This window comes from Melanerpes formicivorus, unplaced genomic scaffold (assembly GCF_026170545.1).
Source record: "Melanerpes formicivorus ecotype bairdi unplaced genomic scaffold, bMelFor1.0.p_v2 SCAF_8, whole genome shotgun sequence".
Classification (NCBI taxonomy): Eukaryota; Metazoa; Chordata; class Aves; order Piciformes; family Picidae; genus Melanerpes; species Melanerpes formicivorus.
The window spans coordinates 683,505-703,583 of NW_027142360.1; the positions used below are offsets into that span (position 1 = coordinate 683,505).

The 20,079-nt window shown below is 54.6% G+C and overlaps 1 protein-coding gene across 7 annotated transcripts in view; it reads left to right on the plus strand.

The window, feature by feature from the left end:
- IQSEC3 (IQ motif and Sec7 domain ArfGEF 3) overlaps positions 1–20,079 on the plus strand; it is a 132,770-nt gene that overhangs the window by 87,378 nt on the left and 25,313 nt on the right. For all 7 annotated transcript variants that reach the window (XR_010987770.1, XR_010987771.1, XM_068141769.1 and 4 more), the window contains 3 exons: positions 326–614; positions 6,855–7,948; positions 14,593–14,754. Coding sequence is in view for 5 of the 7 variants with exons in the window: in XM_068141769.1 (XP_067997870.1) it covers positions 326–614; positions 6,855–7,948; positions 14,593–14,754 (1,545 nt within the window). In the remaining 2 variants the exon portion in view is untranslated. The remainder of the gene's footprint in view (positions 1–325; positions 615–6,854; positions 7,949–14,592; positions 14,755–20,079) is intronic.

Here is a 20,079-nt window from a genome sequence, read left to right on the forward strand (position 1 = left end):
AGTGCCAGGTGCTAGCTGCTCCAGAGAGCATGAGAGGTGTCTGTTGGCCATGGCACCCTCCTGAGTCCCTCACCTCCACAGAAGCAGCCCGGCAGTTCCAAGGGTCACAGGACCAGTTTGTGCAGTGGGTGCAGCACAGATGCTGCTCCCATGGAAGGAGGGATCAGAGCTTTGGCTGCATCCATCAGCAAGAGAGGCCCCTCACAGCCTGGGCTCCCTCAATACTCAGATGCAGCTCAATGAATGAGTAAAGCAAACATGGCTGAGGTTGCTCCTGAGTGGAATGCAAGCAAATAAACAAGCGAACCGTTCGTTTTGTTCACAGTGACGATCCCAGCGGGTCGACAAGCAAGAGAGCCGGGTGTGAAACAGAGGATCCGGAGGAGGCCGGCAGACAGAGCGGCCAGGAGGGCAGGTCCGGCGCCCTGACGCTGCAAGGCCAGCCCGCGGCGCTGGCTGAAGAGCAGGCGGCCGGGGGCTCCCCGCTGGTGCCGAAGGCAAGCCTCCACCACACGGGCTCCCCAGTGCGGCTGCAGCGCAGCAAGGGCACGGCCTCCTGTTCCCATGCAGCCGCCTCCGATTATGAGCTCTCCCTTGACCTAAAGAATAAACAGGTACAGAGGCTTCCTGCCCAGGCTGCGGGAGAAGGGGACGGGGCGGGTGGGCTGCATTCCACGTGTGCTGGGCACCTTTCAGCAGGCACTGCAGCCTTCCTGCACCTGCAGCGTTGGCCCTGCCTGAGCGCTCTGACCCTCCGGCTGCGTGGGGCTGGCGGAGGAAGCAGCTCCCTCCGGCTGCGACACCCACACCTGCTGGGCTCTGCGGCTCGCTGCCTGGGCTCTGCGGTCCGAGGTGGACGCGGATGCTCAGCTCCAAACTGTAGGCTGGGCTGCGGGCAGCCAAGGGTGCGCCTGCTCTGGGCACACCTGCATGAATAGTGCGGTTGGACGAGATGATCTCCAGAGGCCCTTCCAACCCTTACCGGTGCTATGAGTATGATTGTAAGAGCTGTGGCATCCAGAGGTACTGCCTTGCTCACAAGCATGCAGCACCTGTAGGGCTCCCAGCAACTGATTGTCCCGTAAGACCTCCCTGATGGGAGAGATCTCCAAGAGCCACCTTGCCCTTTTGGATCATGCTGCACAGGCCGCTGGTGCACTTCACATCAGCCTCTTCAATGCATGAACTTTCAGGGCAAATGGGGTTTATTCACTGAGTGTCCTCAGTGGGGTCTCTCATGATGTTTGTGTGTTCCTACCATTACTGCCTTCAGTCCAGTGATGGATGCTTAAGAGACAGAAAAGTTTACCAGACAGAGAAAATAATTCAGTGCTTGAAGTTGGGAGCCTTGCTTCCTGTGCTTGGGGCTACAGCCTAGCTCCAGAGCATGAGTGTGAACATCTCTAGCTGCATCTCCTGATGGGCTCCCAGCAGGGGATAGTGGGACAGGGGCTAATAGCAGCTGGCCTCCTCCTCACTCAAAAGCAGTGAGGTGGAATGTGCCTCCTGACCTGCGTCTCTGCAGACTGCAGCCCAGGAGAGCTGCTGTGTGAAACAAAACCTAAAGAATCGTTCCTGATTGTTCTCTTGGATGGCAGCTCAACCAGAGGCTGTTTGATATGCAGACCCTGCAGTATGTGAGATGAGGAGCACAAGCAAATGCTAGTGACAGTGTCCAGATTATATTCAGTGGGAGAATTCAGTGGGAGCTGTGCTGCTGCAGATAAAGGGTCTCAGCTAATGAGATTCCTACAGGAGAAGCTGCTGCTTCTGGGACCTCTCTCTGCCACTTCCCTCAGGGCATTGCTGCTGTCCCTAAACATACATGTCAGATCAATAGCCCAAAAAATTCCTGAGCAGAAAGGAGACCTTGGCTGTTCAGCTCTGTCTTTCTGAAAATGCTACATACTCAGTCTGTACAGGATTCTTGCTTCACACCAGGAAAAGAAACAAGAGGCACTAATTAGCTGGCTTCACAAACTAATGTGACATATCCTCAGGGTGAGCCAGATCTTCACTGCTATATATGGGCTTAGCATCCTCAGTGTCCTCATGCTGCTCTGATTTGTCCTGGGGAGTGCCTGTCCTGTGTTATTTTAAATTTAAGGTCATATTGTCCTATCACTGCTCTTGCAGCAGAGGCCAGACCTGCCCCAGATGCGTGAGACAGATGTGTTAGCTGCTCACCCATTGAATTCTGATGCCCCACAGAACTGGCCTCACGGGCACTTGGCCTATCTTGTAGGTGAAAACACTTTTCTCACAGCAAAGGGGTCTTGCACTTGTGTGCTCCTCCAGCCTGAGCTGTGTCCACAGTGGATTGCCTCCCTATCTGCAAGGGGAGGTTTTCAGGGAGGGAAGGGTGTTAGTTCTTCCAGTCTTGCCCTCTGCTTTCCCGGGTATTCCTGTCAAATCTACTTGTCAGGGAGTTCTCCTGAATGGGAATAACAGCGATAAGGTGCTTGGAGTCCCAGTAGTTCCCTGCTCAGAGCACAAATTGAAATACAGTAGTGGCAAAGTAAGAAAAACAGGTGGAAGGAGGCATCTTTAGTCTTGACAGTGCAGCTGAAGTCACAGTTAGCTTTTGAGAGAGAGGACTGAGTGCTGTTAAGGAGGCAGGGTGCATACAGCTATCTTCAGCAGGGCCTGAAGGTGCAGGCCCTTGGCCCTCACCTACTAGTTGGTGAGTGGGGTAGCTCTCCTGGCTCGCAAGCCCATGAAACAGGGCATGCTGACGGTGCACCGAGCAGACCTGCTCTGTGCTGGGAGGCTGGAAAGGAGCCTCAAGTGCTGAAGTCCCCCTGTGCTGGGACTCATTTGTAAAGCTGGGAAAGCAGAGGGGATCACAGCAGAGGGGAGCGTGCTTCCCTTTGTGCAGCAGGGTGGATGAAGGAAAATGTTCCATTAACACATGGCCTCTGCAGCAATGGCCTTCCATTGTGAGAGGCTGTGGGAAGGAGAGGCATTAGGAGTGGGGGACAGAGACCTGGTACCCTCTTTTTGTCACCTTCTACAATGGATGCAGTGACCTGAGTGTCTCTCACTGGGCCTGATTCTCATCTTGCTAACAGGATGGCACATCACTGTGCCCAGTGGCAGCCTGGGTGGAAAACCAGTGCTGAGAATAAGACCAGGCTCATTCTCTCCTGGCAGGCTTATGAATTTATGCCCTATGGGCAGCAAAGCTGTGGGGTGTGCGCCTCAGATGTCTGACTGTATCCAGGCTGCACCTTGGCTTGCCTTAGGCTGGCCTTGGTAAAGCTCCCTTCATGTGCAGTCCCCGATGGCAATGGATATTTCCCATCCATTTCTAATTCAGCCACAAGGCCTGAATTACTCAGGCTGAGTGTTCATATTGAGGCCCAGAAATGTATTAAGCTAATTATTCTTTTAAATCCCCCCCGTCCCCCCTCCTGCTTTCCCCTTCCTTTGGCGCTGGCTGTTGGATCATTCCCCAGAGAAGAGTAGCTTTAAGTAGGCAATTACTCGTGATTCATAGGGTTTATTAGGAGTGAGAGAAGGCCAAGCATGTCTGGCCTTTCTCTCCTCTCACATGGGAAGAGAAGGCTTCTCCAGCAAGCCAGACATACATCTCCATTACCTGTGACTGCTGTGGCGCTAATGGATGCCCTGTCCTCCTCTTGAGAAGAGAAAACAGTCCGCAGCTGTGTGAAATCCCTAATTCCTTTAGAGTGTCAGTTATCTCCACCCCATAGCAAATGTGGGCAGCTCAGGTATCAGTAAACAGTAAATGGCTGGGTTACAGCAAGGAGAGAGAGGCAGAGATGAACTCGTAGCAAGCAAGGGCAGGGAGAACACTTCTTTATGGGCATGCAGCTGCTGGTTTTGCCAGTCTTCTCAAACACCTCTTGGACCAGTCTCTGGTCCCTGTTGTCCCAGGTGCCGGTCCACGGTTGCTGTGGACAGGGCTGGATGGCAGTGGATTGCACACAGAGTCTGTCCTTACACACCTGGGATGAGCTGGGGAACAGACTGGGTTGGGAGTCCTCTCACTTTACATCTTGTTCTACTCCTTAATGCCTCAGCAGTGTGGGACAATTGAGATAATGGACTGCAAAAAGGTGGTGATGTTTTATCAGGGCACTGACAGCTTTCACCATTCCTTCAGACTTTTAGAAGGATCTCTCCTTCTTTAAAGCCTGGCTTTTGGGGAACTGTCCTTGCATGAAGCAAACTGGCCTTTTACTTCAGACAAGCAGTGACATCTTGTCTTGGCCTCTAGTAAGATCAGAGCATATGAATTTGTGTTTTCAGAATGGCTGTCACCTCCTTGGAAACCTCAGATTACAAGGCTTTTGCTTCTGCCTTATTTTGCACTGTATTATTGTTCTTCCCTCAGATAGCCGTGCCTACCCCTCCCATTCGTTCCTCTTTCCCTCCCAACACAATTAGCTCTACATTTCCATTAACCAGACCATTATATTAAGTGCTTATGGTCAGTTGTCAGTAATAGCTGTCTGGGTTGGGCCTGTGCAGGTCATTGGTTTAATTCCTGTTTGTCTGTGTGAGTTTTCCTCTGAATGCAAAGGGCAAGGGATAGCTCAGATGCTTTCCAGGGGGGAAATGCAAGTTTGAAGACATGCAGCAGGAGTGCTGGCTTTATGGTGGTATTTAGGTGATTTTAGCAATAAGGACAAAGAACTTCCACAAAACTCTTCTGCTTGCAACTCAGAATCTTTTTTTGCCCCCATATTCCTCTTTCCCACCACCTCACCCTCTGCAGATAAGCAGAGACCTTTCATCCAAGAAGCCTGCTGAAAGGTCTCGTGGTAACCGAACCTGAATCCATGATCATTGTGTGGGTGATTTTTAGCACCAGTTCTGCAGATGCTTTTGGGCAGGGCAGCAGGGACACTACTAGCCCAGTGCTTTTTGAGTTAGGAGGAAGCAGAACTCTGAGTCAGCTGCCTTTAGAACTGGAGGGGCCAACCCCACTGCTGAGCAAGCTGCTCGTGTTTCTCAGGGTTGGGCTTTGATGCTTGGACAGATGTGAGTTCAAGAGCAAGGCAAACGGTGAGCAGCAGCCTAGCTTTTGTTTGAGCACAAGGCAAAGGGTCCCTGCTTCATTTCCAGAGATGGAAATCTGAAGGGATGTGCCACATCCCCACCCTTATTCCCTTCCAGAAATGGCAACCTCCCGTCCAGTGCAGCAGGATCCCTAGACCTGTTGCTGCCTGGGGTGAATGGGGACCAGTGTTCTGTGCCCTCTGAAGTGCCAGCAATGTACAGTTCAGATCTGTTGAGGGTTTAATTCTGGATGTCTTAACCATAGAGAAAAGTCCTCCAGAAGGACCAGGCAGTCCAGGAGGTGGACTGGAAAGTGTGATCTATATTGTTTCACTCATGTCATGCTGCGTCTTCCCTGTGTAAAGGGGGTGCAGTTTGTTCTGTCCCTTTTCTCTTTTTCTTCCTGCTCTTGTGGTGCAGGGGAGGTTTGTGGCCTTGAGCAGCCTTGGCAAAGCTAATTGTTAGCTATGCCATTTTGGGCCTGAGGGTGGGGGGGAAGCAGGGAGGTATGGGAGGGGGCATTGAGGTTTGGGGTTTGGGCCAAGCTGGGGGGAGGGTTTTGGAAGGTGTTGGCCTAGTGAGGTTTTGGTATGCCCAGGTTGGAGAGCTGGGCCAAGGCTGAATATAATGTATTATGTACTGTTGTACATAGTTGTGAATGGCATTTCCATTTAACTTTTCAGTTCTCTGTCTTGAGAGCTTTTATTTTACTCCTTTAGGGAGGGGTAAAATAGCTTTCTGTCCACTCAACCCAAGACAAGATCATCATCCATTCAAAACCTCAGTGGAGGTAGTTGGGGTTCATCTTTCTCTTTACTTTGGTCCTACCACCTGCTGTCACCTTCACACTGTCCCCCTTGTCCCCCATCAATCGCTTACTGGAAACCAGTCACCCAGCATTCTCCTGTAGCATGTTAGTGAAAGCCCAGCTGCAGAAGAGGAGTGAGGGGACTTCCAGGAGCTATAAACACCAAACCAGGGAACACAAATTATCATACCTGCTGGCACTGTCAAAGCCTACTGCGTTACCTCTGAGCTGTGTGTTTGCACATGTGCTTGCTGCTCCCAGCTCAGGGAGGAGCAAATCCTTCTGCTTGCTCTTAGTGACTTGTCTCCACATCTAAAATCAGACTTTTTTACCTTTCAAAAGTGAGAGCCTTTCTTTTCTTGGGTAGTGTTCATTTCACTGCTAGCTGACACCTGGAAACTCCAGGTATCAGAAAGAAAGTCGCTCTGGGATCTGGAGTGCGTTTTGAAGGACACCAAACAAACCTGACCTCTGCCAGCTGCTGCGGGAGTTGCTGTTTCTCACTGGCTCCTGTGCTCAGGCCAACATTTTCTGCATTTAAACATCAGCTTTTCTTTCCTTTCTGTGAATGGTTTTCCCTTTCCCTGAGAGTATTTCCTCTGTGAGGAAACACTCTCTCTGAGGAGGGAGAGCAGCACTGGTAATGCTCTGAGCCCAGGGATATTACCAGAGCCCTGCTGAGAAGGAAGACACGTTGCTGGAACCCTGTACTTGCCACGGTGAACTTGCGCTCAAGGCCACCAGAAGTGGGTCTGCAAGGGAAGGGCACCTCCAGGCTCCAGCTTGGATGGCTGTCACTCTAGGAAGAGGCAGGATAGTGTTACAGCTGTGGGTAGCTCACAGTAGTGGTGCCACAGCCTGCCATGGCCCAAGTGGTGCCTTCTGTTGAGATGGAGGGCAGGGCAGTGCAGGTGTTGCAGGCTCTTCCGACAGGCGCTGCAGACTGCTGCGCACGGGGTGGCAGAGGGCACTGAGCAGTCGGTCAGCAAACCCCAGTGTCTCTCTCTGTCTCTTTCAGATCGAAATGCTAGAGCACAAATACGGCGGGCACCTGGTGTCTCGCAGGGCAGCCTGCACCATCCAGACTGCCTTCAGGCAGTACCAGCTCAGCAAGAACTTCGAGAAGATTCGCAACTCCCTGCTGGAGAGCCGCATGCCGCGACGCATCTCCCTGCGCAAGGTCCGCGTCCAGAACTCGGAGAGCTTCTCTGCGGAGAAAGCCCTGGTGGAGGGCTACAACTTCGTGGGCATCCCCTTGGTGAGGTCCCCATCTTTGCCAGCCACCATCAGTGGGGCTCTTACTGAACTGGAGGACTCCTTCACGGAACAAGTTCAGTCCCTGGCTAAGTCTATTGATGATGCCCTCAGTACCTGGAGCCTGAAGACCATGTGCTCGCTGCAGGATGGGGGCTCGTATCAGATAAGGGAGACCTTCAGTGCTAGCTCAGTGCAGCCAAACCAAGACTTAGAAGCTGAGCTACAGGACAAGGAGAAGGAGGAAGGGCTTCTGCCAGATACTCTGCCGAAGAGCAGCAGCACTCTCATGATGGCTTTTCGAGACGTCACGGTCCAGATTGACAACAAGAACATCTCTGTCTCGTCGTCTACCTCGGTGTCCATGGCAAACTGCCTCAGCAACAATGCCCAGGCTGAGCCCTCTCAAGCTACTAAAGCTGAAGAAAGCCCAGGAGAAAAGGAAGGAGAAGCCAGTGAGCCACCAGCTGCCCCAGAAAGCTTGCCTGAGTCTGGAGCTCTCCAGAACAGTCACACCTTCACTGAGGTGGATGTCAGCACTAATGGCACCGGGGACAGCAGTGCTGAGCCCGGGCAGATGGCAGTGCAGAAGCTGCAGTTTGATTCTAGCAATGAGACAGGGCAAAACAAAGGTTCTGAGTCTGAGAACGCAGACAACTCAGAGCAGCTGAGCAGCAGCAGCACCTCCACTTCAGCCAAGTCAGCTTCTGAGGTGTCCTCAAAAGAAGCACTGCAGGCCATGATCCTCAGCCTCCCGAGGTACCACTGCGAGAACCCAGCTAGCTGCAAGTCCCCCACGCTTTCCACAGACACCATGAGGAAGCGTCTGTACCGCATCGGCCTCAACCTCTTCAACATGTGAGTGCCTCTGCCTCCCGCGCGCCCCGGCCTGCCGCCTGCCTCGCACCAGCAGCTGATGGCAGGCTCTTGGCCTAGCCTGCAGGGAAGGTCTTCCATACTCACCAGCAGGACCAGCCCATTGCCCCATGAGCAGTGCCCCATGGACAGCATCCATGCTCTCCTGAATTCTGAACCTAGTCCTAGTTGCTGTCTATTTGGCATCTGCCAGCTGAGCCTAGGATCTAGGCTCCTGCTCCACTTTGTTGCAAAGGAAGAAGTGTAGCTGGGACTGTAAACTCAGCTCTGGCTACTTTACATGGGGCATTTCCAGGTAAAAAGAGAGAGACAGAGGTAGAGCTGAGCCTACTAGCCCAGTGTGAGTCCACTGGCTGTCATTTTCCTTCTGATATTTGGGTAGATTTTCACCTGACAGACCAGGAATAGGCATCTGCCTCGCTCACACAACTGAGTCTAATGTCCTGTGCAAAGGTGTGAAAGCAAAAGCACATCAGCCTAGAGATCAGCAGCAGAAGAGGTTGCCTTGAGGGCTCACGTATAGTCTCTTGGATTGCAGGAAGCAGCTGAGCTGCTATAAGGAGCTTTAGATTTATTTGCTTATTGGCTTTTCTCCTCTAAGCAAGGCATGAGCAATATTGAGCTCTGATGCACCATCACATTCTCATCTCAGCTGTCTTCATTTCTGATGCAGATGCTGGGCATGGCCATGCACCTGCACTAGAAGAATGTTCTGTCACACACTAGCATAAGCCTCTTGCTTAGAGCAAGGGCTGGAGATTAGGCACTCCTGGGCAGAAGTTTTGCACAGGAAAGGGTGCAAGATCCAGGAGTGTGTGTGTATATGTAGTATGTGTACTGTAGAGGCTGTGGATTTGAGAGGTAGGAACCTGCAAGAGAAGTTGTCAGGCCTGGGCTCAGAGGATGTCCAGGACTGCAGTGATGTTAGAGCAGACAGATTTGGGCCTCATACAGAACCAAAGAGGGTTTACTAGCTCTGAGATCAGGCTGTGGACAGGTGGGTCTGTGTGTACATATCAAAATCAGACTCTGAGCACACCCAGACCTGCCTGATGAGCACAAGGAGGCTGGGAGGAGGGAAGGTAGTCACCAGACACAGGCTGGGGTTGGTTATCACAGAGAAAGTTCTGGGTCCACACAGATGTTGTGGCGTTTGTGTTGGGGCAGGGGCACTGCTGGAGTGGGACATGCAGGCTCTGGCACGCAGTGTTCTGGTACTGTCCTGAGCTATGCTTGGCAGGAGTCTCTCCACCCAGTGTGGTTCCTGTGCAGCTGACAGGAGCACTGATGGGAAGACAAAGCAGGAGTGAAAATTCTTTTCCCCAGCCTCTCCTCCTCTGCCAGTCTGCCTGGCACACATTCCTGTGACAGATTAGCAGCACCAGGTCTGCTCTGGGGAAGCAGCTCTGCCATCCTCCTCCGCTCAGTGACCTGGGCTCTCTGCAGCTTGCAGGTCCCCCGTGGGACAGACTTACTGTGAAGCTCCAAAACACAACTTCCTAGCCAGGTCTACCCTGCCCCCTTGAAACTAGGCACTGGAATACTGTGTGGTGACCTGTGCAGTGCAGTCAAGAAGACACAACACTGGGGGATAAGAAGGGAGGGAACTGACCTGTGAGCTTTGGGGAATGAAGCTAGTTTTGTGTTCTGAGCTCTGAGGGACACATGACACTCCATGGGACACCACAGTGCACCTCCATCCACAGGGCTGGGAAGACCACTGCATGCCCATTTGGTTATGTGGCTGTTGGTTTCCCTGTCAGTTTCTAACCAGGAGCAGTTTACCTTTGTAGGTTTTGCTGTGTGGGTGTGGAGCTGAGGCCCTACATGCATGTGTGCATGTCCCTCCTGCCGGCCATTCCCCAGGCCGAAGAGCTGGCAGCCTCCATGCCCAGCAGCACCTGCCATGGGCTGGCTGGCAGAGCCCCCTGGGCAAACATTGATGCCGCACTGCCACGGCACTGTCCCCATCCCCACTCCACAGTGAGGGGGTGGAAGCCCTGGCACGGAGAGTGCTTCATGATGCAGCACTGCTGCAATAGCTCTGCGTGTGGGCAGCTGGCTGGTGGGCAGAGGGGAGCCGGCGGGGCCTGAGGAATCCCGCAGCACCGGCAGCCCTGCCCCAGCCCCTCCTGCCCCACCCCATCCTGTCCCACCCCATCCTGTCCCAGCCCCTCCTGCCCCACCCCTCCTGCCTCAGCCCCTCCTGCCCCAGCCCCTCCTGCCCCAGCCCATCCTGTCCCACCCCATCCTGTCCCACCCCATCCTGTCCCAGCCCCTCCTGCCCCACCCCTCCTGCCCCAGCCCCTCCTGCCCCAGCCCATCCTGTCCCACCCCATCCTGTCCCAGCCCCTCCTGCCCCACCCCTCCTGCCCCACCCCTCCTGTCCCATCCACTCCTGCCCCACCCCTCCTGCCCCACCCCCTCCTGCCCCACCCCATCCTGTCCCACCCCATCCTGTCCCAGCCCCTCCTGCCCCACCCCTCCTGCCCCAGCCCCTCCTGCCCCAGCCCCTCCTGCCCCACCCTCTCCTGCCCCAGCCCCTCCTGCCCCACCCCATCCTGTCCCATCCACTCCTGCCCCACCCCCTCCTGGGTTCAAGGGCAGGAGTGCCTGCGTTCTGGGGCAGGAGTGCCTGGGTTCTCGGGCAGCAGTGCCTGTGTTCTGGGGCAGGAGTGCCTGTGTTCTGGGGCAGGAGTGTCTGGGTTGTGGGGCAGGAATGCCTGTGTTCTAGGGCAGGAGTGCCTGTGTTCTAGGGCAGGAGTGCCTGCGTTCCAGGGCAGGAGTGCCTGTGTTCTGGGGCAGGAGTGCCTGTGTTCTGGGGCAGGAGTGCCTGGGTTCTGGGGCAGGAGTGCCTGGGTTCTGGGGCAGGAGTGTCTGGGTTCTGGGGCAGCAGTGCCTGGGTTCTGGGGCAGGAGTGCCTGGGTTGTGGGGCAGGAGTGCCTGGGTTCTAGGGCAGGAGTGCCTGCGTTCTGGGGCAGGATGCTGTCACAGCTGGGCTGCCTCCGCCTGCTCCTTCTGTGCTGTGTGTGCCGTGTGTGCTGCACTCTGCTCATCCATGACTCTGTGAGCTGCCTTTCTCTGGCCGGACTCACTCCCAGCTCCTCTGGAGTGAATCTAAAGACAGTTGAGTGGCTTTGGAGCCTCCTCAGTGAAGCTGAAGCCATCCTTGTGCTGTGAACACCACCCTGCCCCTTGCTAAATGCCAGAACCTGGAGGTGGAGCTGCATTGTGTGAACCCTCCTGATCGTGTGGCCTTTGCACTTAGCAGAGAACTTTGCCTGTGCCCTTCAAAGGTGAGCCAGGACACCTGTGGTGACAGAGGAGGTGCCCTGCTGCTTTTCCCTGTAAGGGGCCTGCATTTTCAGCATCAGATCTTGCAGCTCCCACGTTCATCAGTGTAATGTTCTGACTTGTTCTGCCAGCCACTGTCCCCAGGGTTGTGATACCGAGCAGGGTATTTGTGATGCCACAAAGTAAGCAGAACTATTGCAATCCTCTCCCCTTTTTGCATCCCCTTGAGGCCCCTCTAAGAAGCAAGGCCATTCTGGATGCTCTTCCCCTTCTAGCTAGTCATCTGCTGCTCACCCACACCCTTCACCACTCCCCGTGTCCCAGGCTGTGCCTGTGCTTTCACATGCTCTGAGATCTCCTCCTGTCCTCCCCTCACCCCGGGAGACTGCCTGAGCAAACTCACTCCTAGAGCCTTGACAAAGGTCCCTGAATTGGGATGTGATGTAAGGATGGCTTCCTGCCAGGAGGAAGCTACCCTCTTACCCTCCTCAGTCACCAGCTCAGAGAACCAAAGGAACGTGGAGCTCTTCCTGGCGCTGCACTAATTCCCCTCAGCAAGATGGGAATGTTCAACATCTTTGTGGGTGCCATGGACAGTGGCACTGAGTGCACCCTCAGCAAGTTTGCTGATGACACCAAGCTGTGTGGTGCAGCAGACAGGCTGGAGGGAAGGGAGGCCATCCAGAGGGACCTGGACAGGCTGGAGAGGTGGGCACAAGCCAACCTCATGAGCTTCAACAAGACCAAGTGCAGGGTCCTGCAGCTGGGTCGAGGCAACCCCAGGCACAAATCCAGGCTGGGCAGGGACTGGCTGGAAAGCAGCCCTGAGGAGAGAGACTTGGGGGTGCTGGGGGAGGAGAAGCTCAACAGGAGCTCTCAGTGTGCACTTGCAGCCCGCAAAGCCAATCAGATCCTGGGCTGCATCAGGAGTAGTGTGGCCAACAGGGCAAGGGAGGTGATTCTCCCCCTCTGCTCAGCCCTGGTGAGACCCCACCTGGAGTCTTGCCTCCAGTTCTGGAGCCCCTGTTACAAGAGGGATCTGGAGGTGCTGGAAGGTGTCCAGAGAAGGGCCAGGAGGATGAGCAGAGGGCTGGAGCACCTCTCCTGTGAGGACAGACTGAAGGAGTTGGGGCTGTTCAGTCTGGAGAAGAGAAGGCTCCCAGGTGACCTCATTGTGGCCTTCCAGGATCTGAAGGGGGCTCCAGGAAAGCTGGGGAGGGACTGCTCAGGATCTCAGGTAGTGATAGGACTAGGGGGAATGGAATGAAGCTGGAGGTGGGGAGATTGAGGCTGGAGGTGAGGAGGAAGTTCTTCCCCATGAGAGTGGTGAAGCCCTGGAATGGGTTGTCCAGGGAGGTGGTTGGGGCCCTGTCCCTGGGGGTGTTTAAGCCCAGGCTGGATGAGGCTCTGGGCAGCCTGATCTAGTGTGGGGTGTCCCTGCCCGTGGCAGGGGGGTTGGAACTAGATGATCCTTGTGGTCCCTTCCAACCCTGAATGATACTGTGATAAGAGTGCGGGATGGCAGACACCCTTTAGCGGGCCGGACGGAGCTGTAAGAAGGAAAGCTCCCGCCCAGCACACACACAGACACTCACTGCTGGGTGTGCAGCCACCGCACTCACTCCCAGGACAGGCAGAGGCACAGCTGCTGACAGCGGACGTGAGGGGAAAGGCAAACCGTGCCGACACAGCGGCTGTGGTGAGCATGCGCGGTGCGGAGGAGCCCAGCTGTACCGGACAGACAGACAGCCCTGCCGCGGCGTGCGCTGCGCCCAGCAGCTGCCTGTGCAGGGGCAGGCACTGCCGCACCGGCCGCCGCCAGGCAGCCAGCCCCCGTCGGCAGCAGGCAGCCAGCCCCCGTCGGCAGCAGGCAGCCAGCCCCCATCGACAGCAGGCAGCCAGCCCCCATCGGCAGCAGGCAGCCAGCCCCCGTCGGCAGCAGGCAGCCAGCCCCCGTCGGCAGCAGGCAGCCAGCCCCCGTCGGCAGCAGGCAGCCAGCCCCCATCGACAGCAGGCAGCCAGCCCCCGTCGGCAGCAGGCAGCCAGCCCCCGTCGACAGCAGGCAGCCAGCCCCCGTCGGCAGCAGGCAGCCAGCCCCCGTCGGCAGCAGGCAGCCAGCCCCCATCGACAGCAGGCAGCCAGCCCCCATCGGCAGCAGGCAGCCAGCCCCCATCGACAGCAGGCAGCCAGCCCCCGTCGGCAGCAGGCAGCCAGCCCCCGTCGACAGCAGGCAGCCAGCCCCCGTCGGCACCAGGCAGCCAGCCCCCATCGGCAGCAGGCAGCCAGCCCCCGTCGGCACCAGGCAGCCAGCCCCCATCGGCAGCAGGCAGCCAGCCCCCGTCGGCAGCAGGCAGCCAGCCCCCGTCGGCAGCAGGCAGCCAGCCCCTGTCGGCAGCAGGCAGCCACGGCCGCCCGGGAAGCGGCTCCCTCTGTGTGGGAGCTGCTTGCAGCTCTCCCAGCTCTGAGCAGGCACTCCCTCCCCAGGTGCATGCTCTCATCCACCCACACAAAGAGATCTCTGCCTGAGGAGGTAAATCGATAGAAATGGGAAGAACACCACAGCTAGGGGTGAGGGGAGGAAGAGGCAAGCAATGCTGAACGTGGGATTTCCTTCAGGCAGCCAGCACCAGGTTCAGGTGAGGAAGGCAGAAAGTGGCTCTCAAACTGAGCACTAAAAATGTGCAAAAGAGACATTTTTTGTACAAAGTACCCACTTTGGTTAACCCCTTCTGTGTCAAGAGCCTCATCTGCCCACAGGCTGTGGCAAGGCTCTTCACAGCCGCCTTTTGCCTTTGTCTGCCCTGCAGAAGGAGCCACCCTAGCTCTTCTAAAGCAGAGAATCACATGCCCAGCTCTCAGCCCTGATCCCTGGGGACAGCTCACTGTGGGTTGCACTTGGAGTAGCTGAAGTGCTGTCTGTGTGGGGGACGTGGTCTGATCATATCCTCACAGGGAATCTAAACAAGCCAGCTGGAGCAGGAATGACACAAGAGCCTTTGACTCTGAAGCAGATGGATGGCAGGAGAGTCACTGGTGAGGCTGGGGATGTGCAGCAGGAGCCTTTGTGGCAGTTGGGTGGCACTTGGGATTGCCAGGTGATGGCAGGTGATGCAAGTGACACAGCAGGTCCCATGGCATCTTTCTGACTTCAGCAGCAGCTTGGGGTGGACTCCCCAAAGTCACTTCCCTGCCCCCATGAGTTCCATCCCTGCCACACACATGAACTCATAGGTGCCCATGAACATACTGGGGGATGCATTGCTGCCAGCCAGAGGCAGTAGTGCCTCAAAGAGACCCTGCAAACTCACCATGTCTCTGTTCTTCCCTTGCAGAAACCCGGACAAAGGGATCCAGTTCCTGATCTCCCGGGGCTTCATCCCTGACACCCCCATCGGGGTGGCGCACTTCCTGCTCCAGCGGAAGGGGCTCAGCCGCCAGATGATTGGGGAGTTCCTGGGCAACAGCAAGAAGCAGTTCAACAGGGATGTCCTGGAGTAAGTCTGCAAACCTCTTCCCCTCCTCCTTGCACTGTGAAGGAGCTGCCAGCCCGCTCCCCCCTGGCTGCACATGCAAGCACCCTGTCTTCCATACCCCTCCATCCCCACTCTACAGGAACTTCACCATTCCCACTCTGTCTGGCAGCCCTCAATGCATTTCCCAGCAATGTTTCCCCCCTAATATCTGCAGCCCTTTCATTTCAGTCTCTCCTCAGAGGGCCAGCTGCCATCTAGTAGGAGGTCAGCACCATTGGGGGTAGCACTAGTGATGCTGGGAGGTCTTACCACTGGTCACAGAGCAGTGTGGAACATCCCCACTCCAGAAACTCCACTTTTCTGCACAAGATCTCATATTTGCTCTCTGTTTCTGTTCAGTGGCTGCCTTTGCTAGGTTGTCCTCTTCAGATCTCTCACTGTGACACTCTCCTGGCCACACAAGCCACACATGTCTCAGCCTACACCTCTTCTCACTCTCAAGTCTTGCAATTTAGACTGCAAAATGCTGTGAATAACTGAGGCTTATACTGCATCAGCACCTGTCTGTTGCTCTGCCTTCCACACTGGAACCATTGCTAACTAGTCAGCCCCTAGCATGGCAAAAACAGAGTCACAGCATCACAGAAAGCATCTGGTTGGAAGAGACCTCCAAGCTCATCCACTCCAACCTTCAACCCAGCACTGCAGGGTCAACACCAAACCATGTCCCTAGGCACCAGCTCCACAGGCTGCTGGAACACCTCCAGGGATGGGGACTCCAGCACTGCCCTGGGCAGACCATTCCAGTGTCTGAGAACCCTCTCTGGGAAGAAATATTTCCTAGCATCCAGCCTGAACCTCCCCTGGCAAAGCTTGCAACCATTTCCTCTGCTCCTGTCTCTTGCCACCAAGGAGAAGAGGCTGCATGCTAGGAAGAGCATTTCCTTTGTTCTGAGCACTGTCCAAGCTGCCAGGCCTTCTGCAAGGACAGGCCTGGGGAGCTGAGATGAGCTTTTGTTCCTGCTGCAGATGAAGGGATTGGAGAAACTTTTCTGTGTCACAAAAGGAAGCCATCAGGAACAGAGGAGGAACATTCCTTCCCCCAGCCTGAGAAATGCTACAGTGCAAGCAGTGGAGGCTGCTGTGCTGGGCAGGGTGATGAGTGCAGGCAGAGGGCAGCAAGCTCCTTCAGAGACCATCTCAAGGGATGACCAGCACTCAGGAGGGGCTTTTAATAGACAGAAGCACAGCTCTTCCTGCCTTTCCATTAGGTAGGAAGCCTTTTGCACTGGATGCTTTATTATTTTCCCCCATTCTCCAAAATGTTCTCTGTCTTCCTTAAATTTTGCAGTGGTTTCTCTTGAACCAAGCCAAATGGAAATCCTAAATCCAATATACACAACATTTCTCCCCCAGGCAGACAGCAGGGTGCCAGGTCAAGAACAAAACCTGGGCCCAGATTTCAAAATGCATTCCTGCTGCAGTTTCTGCTGCTTATTTCTGCAGGTACCTGACCTTTGCTCCAGCTCTCTCCTTTTTTCAATACACTGTATGGGTATTGATTTGGCCAGTAACCAGACACATGTTCTCTCCAATCTCCTCATGCTGAGAGGTACAATTAGAAGTAATTGCCTCTTTTTCTCCAGCAAGCAATATGTGGGCTGCTTCCCCTGACAGATAACTGTGCTAAAGTCCAAACACAGCCCCAGCACAGACAGGAAAATATTGCAATAGCAGTAGGCTGTCCTGTTGGTCCTGAATTCAGCCCTGAACCTGGCATCATTCCTGCACATGGCCACGTTCTGCCTCTCTGTGCCTACAAACCTCGTGTCAGCATCAGCCCCTATTGCACAGCTTGGTGTCTGCCTCCCAGCCTCAGTGCCCAAGACCTGCTGTGCTGTGGCTGCCTGTCCTGCCTCTGCATGCTGCAGGAGGGTGACTAAAGCAGGTGGCACTAATCCATCATGTTCATTATTCTCAGTTTCCACTGCACCTCTCATTGTAGCACACCAAATACTTGGTGAAAGAGTGACCCTGCCACCCTATTTATACATGTGGCAAGCAAGGCTCAGGGGTGGGAACAGCTCTTCAGGCTGTGTGGAAATGGACACATTGGGGTCATGGACTCTGTGGCCATGGGGATACATCAAGCAGCTGAGCCTGTGGTTGGGATTCAAACCTGTGTCTCATCTCTCTGGGCAACAGATGATACTCTTGCACTTAGCGTCTGTGCTGTCACCACCTCATCACAATAAATTGATGATTTGTCTTCCTTACAGGCAGAGACAAGAGTAGACATAAAGCATGCACCAATTGTTCTAGAGCACAAGGGAAAGGGCACACAAATTGAGGCCGTTGGAGCCATGCTGTTTGCAGGCTCTTGCACTGCCTTCCTGTGTCATGTCTGAGCTTGAGTTCAGCAGTGGCTGCTGGGGTTCTCAAGCAAACTTGCAGCCCAGAAAGCCAATCAGATCCTGGGCTGCATCAGGAGAAGTGTGGCCAGCAGGGCAAGGGAGGTGATTCTCCCCCTCTGCTCAGCCCTGGTGAGACCCCACCTGGAGTACTGCCTCCAGTTCTGCAGCCCCTATTACAAGAGGGATGTGGAGGTGCTGGAAGGTGTCCAGAGAAGGGCCAGGAGGATGATCAGAGGGCTGGAGTACCTCTCCTGTGAGGACAGACTGAAGGAGTTGGGGCTGTTCAGTCTGGAGAAGAGAAGGCTCCCAGGTGACCTCATTGTGGCCTTCCAGTATCTGAAGGGGGCTACAGGAAGGCTGGGGAGGGACTGCTCAGGATCTCAGGTAGTGATAGGACTAGGGGGAATGGAATGAAGCTGGAGGTGGGGAGATTCAGGCTGGATGTGAGGAGGAGGTTCTTCACCATGAGAGTGGTGAAGCCCTGGAATGGGTTGTCCAGGGAGGTGGTTGGGGCCCTGTCCCTGGGGGTGTTTAAGCCCAGGCTGGATGAGGCTGTGGCCAGCCTGATCTAGTGTGGGGTGTCCCTGCCCATGGCAGGGGGGTTGGAACTAGATGATCCTTGTGGTCCCTTCCAACCCTGAATGAAACTATGAAACTATGAAAGTAGGTGCTTGTGAGAGCTGGCTGGGCCATGGCTGCACAACCAGCAGTGTGCCATGCATGGAAACAAGGCATTTCCAGGAGAAATGCTGGCCCAGGATTATCACCTGGATATTTTTGCTGTCCATGCTGAGGAGGAAGAGGGCTGGCAGTTAAGCACAGTGTGCTGGCATTTCCAATGCACTACAGCTTGAGGGCTAATGGCAACTTGTGAGTAGTTTGTGTGGGAGCAAGAGGCAGCTCAGAGATGTTTGGGCATTTTATAGGTCTCTGTGTCCTTGTCTGGTTCTTATTTCCCATCCAACTCCAACCAATCCAGCTCAGGAACACTGGCAGAGGTTGGGGAATGGACTCTGCAGGGACAGTCTCACAGTCCCCACATCTGCCTGCGCTTAGCGAGCCAGCAGTAGGGCACATGGCATTCCCTGGAGCGGCTGGCAGACAGGACACTACTACTGTAGGCTACTGCTGTGGCCTCTGTGCAGTTTGCCCAGTGCCACAGCCAGGTTTATGGCCCAAGTGGGCAGGAGAGGAACAGCCTTTGATACTGCTATGGAGCTCCAATGCTCAGGCAGGCTGGCCATGAGCAGGCAGTACTTGTTGGACAGGCTCTGACCACCTTCAGTGAACAAGCCTGTATGCAGAGGGAGGGATCTCTGCTCTGTAATAGCCTAGAGCTGGCCCTGGAGCCTTCCTGCACACAAAGCAATCTCAATTATTGATGCCATGTTCTGTGTTAGTTTGGCTTTTGCTGGGTGTGGAGTCTTGTGTTAGAATTGTGTGTTGTAAGCAGTGTTTCTGTTGCAGCCAGGTCACATGAATAAATAATGGGACAGCTTTTAAAACATCTTCTGAAGTGTCAGCTTCCCTTGTGCATTTGGGGGTGGGCAAAGCTGCTCAGGTTACAAACTCCAGACTCAGCTGTAAGTGCAGCCAGAGCATACACTGTAGAGTTCTCTTGGCTTCCACAGGTATTGAAGCTGTGCTGTCTGACAAACTGCTGCCTGTCCCTAGAGTCAGGAGTGCACAGTGGCATTTAACACTGTCAGGATGATCCCTCTTTACTGCCCACCTAGTTAATGCAAAATTCCAGGGGAGTGCCATGCTGCTTGCAAAGCCTTTTACATGTACATGGGCAGGGGCATGAGTGAGAACAAGCACAGTGTGAGGCTTGAGCACTTTGGTGTGCACCTTTGCCTTCCCACACCTCAGCACCTAAATGCCCTAAAATTCTCCCTTCCATCTTCCTACTTCTCAACCTTTACCTGATTTTCTTGGAACCCACTAAAGGTGCCTGGATAACTCACAAGGTAAACACAGTAGCCAGGAGATCAAGTGAGAGAGCAGTGTCTGGCAGTCCTTGTCAGACATCACAGAATCATTCAGGTTGGAAAAGACCCTCAGGATCACCAAGTCCAGCCCAGAACCCTACTCTACAAGGGTCACCCCTAAACCATAGCCCCAAGTCAGCTGCAAGGAGCCTGTCTGTTCAGGGAGATGCAGTAAGTCATTCCTCTTGCAGAAAAGGCTTCAGTTGTTAAAAGTAGGATTTATCTGACCCACCATTAGCCACCACCAAGTTCAAAGCCTTTCACCAGTTAATGATTTCCCTTAGTCAATGGAGAGACACAGATCCCTCAAGTGTTGCCTTGCTCCGAGTGCTAGTTGAGGCTGGACCTCTAGCTTTGGACATTGGCTGTTACAGATCAATCCCATCTGGAGCCAATTCTGAGCATCCCACAGCAACAGCTGTGGTCCAACTTCCTACAGTAAGACCCAGCCTCTTCCCCTGGGAATACACTTCCATAAGCTGCCCTGCAGCCAGGTGGGACCTACCCCAGAGCTGCTATTGTCTGTGAGTTCAGGGAATGCAGCTGTAAGGGAGGTAGCCTGAGCCACTGAAACACTGCACTTGTACTGAGCAGTTTTTAGCAAAGCTACTCAGCAGGTACTACAGAAAAATCAATTTATTACTTTGAAAAAGTCATGGTTTGTATTTTCAGCATGAGACACAGCATCACAGACTCACAGCATCACAGAATACATCTGGCTGGAAGAGACCTCCAAGCTCATCCACTCCAGCCTTCCACCCAGCACTGCAGGGTCACCTCTAAACCATGTCCCTAAGCACCAGCTCCACAGGCTGCTGGAACACCTCCAGGGATGGGGACTCCAGCACTGCCCTGGGCAGACCATTCCAGTGTCTGAATAGAATAAAATAGAATAATAAACCAGGTTGGAAGAGACCTTCAAGATCATCGTGTCCAACCTA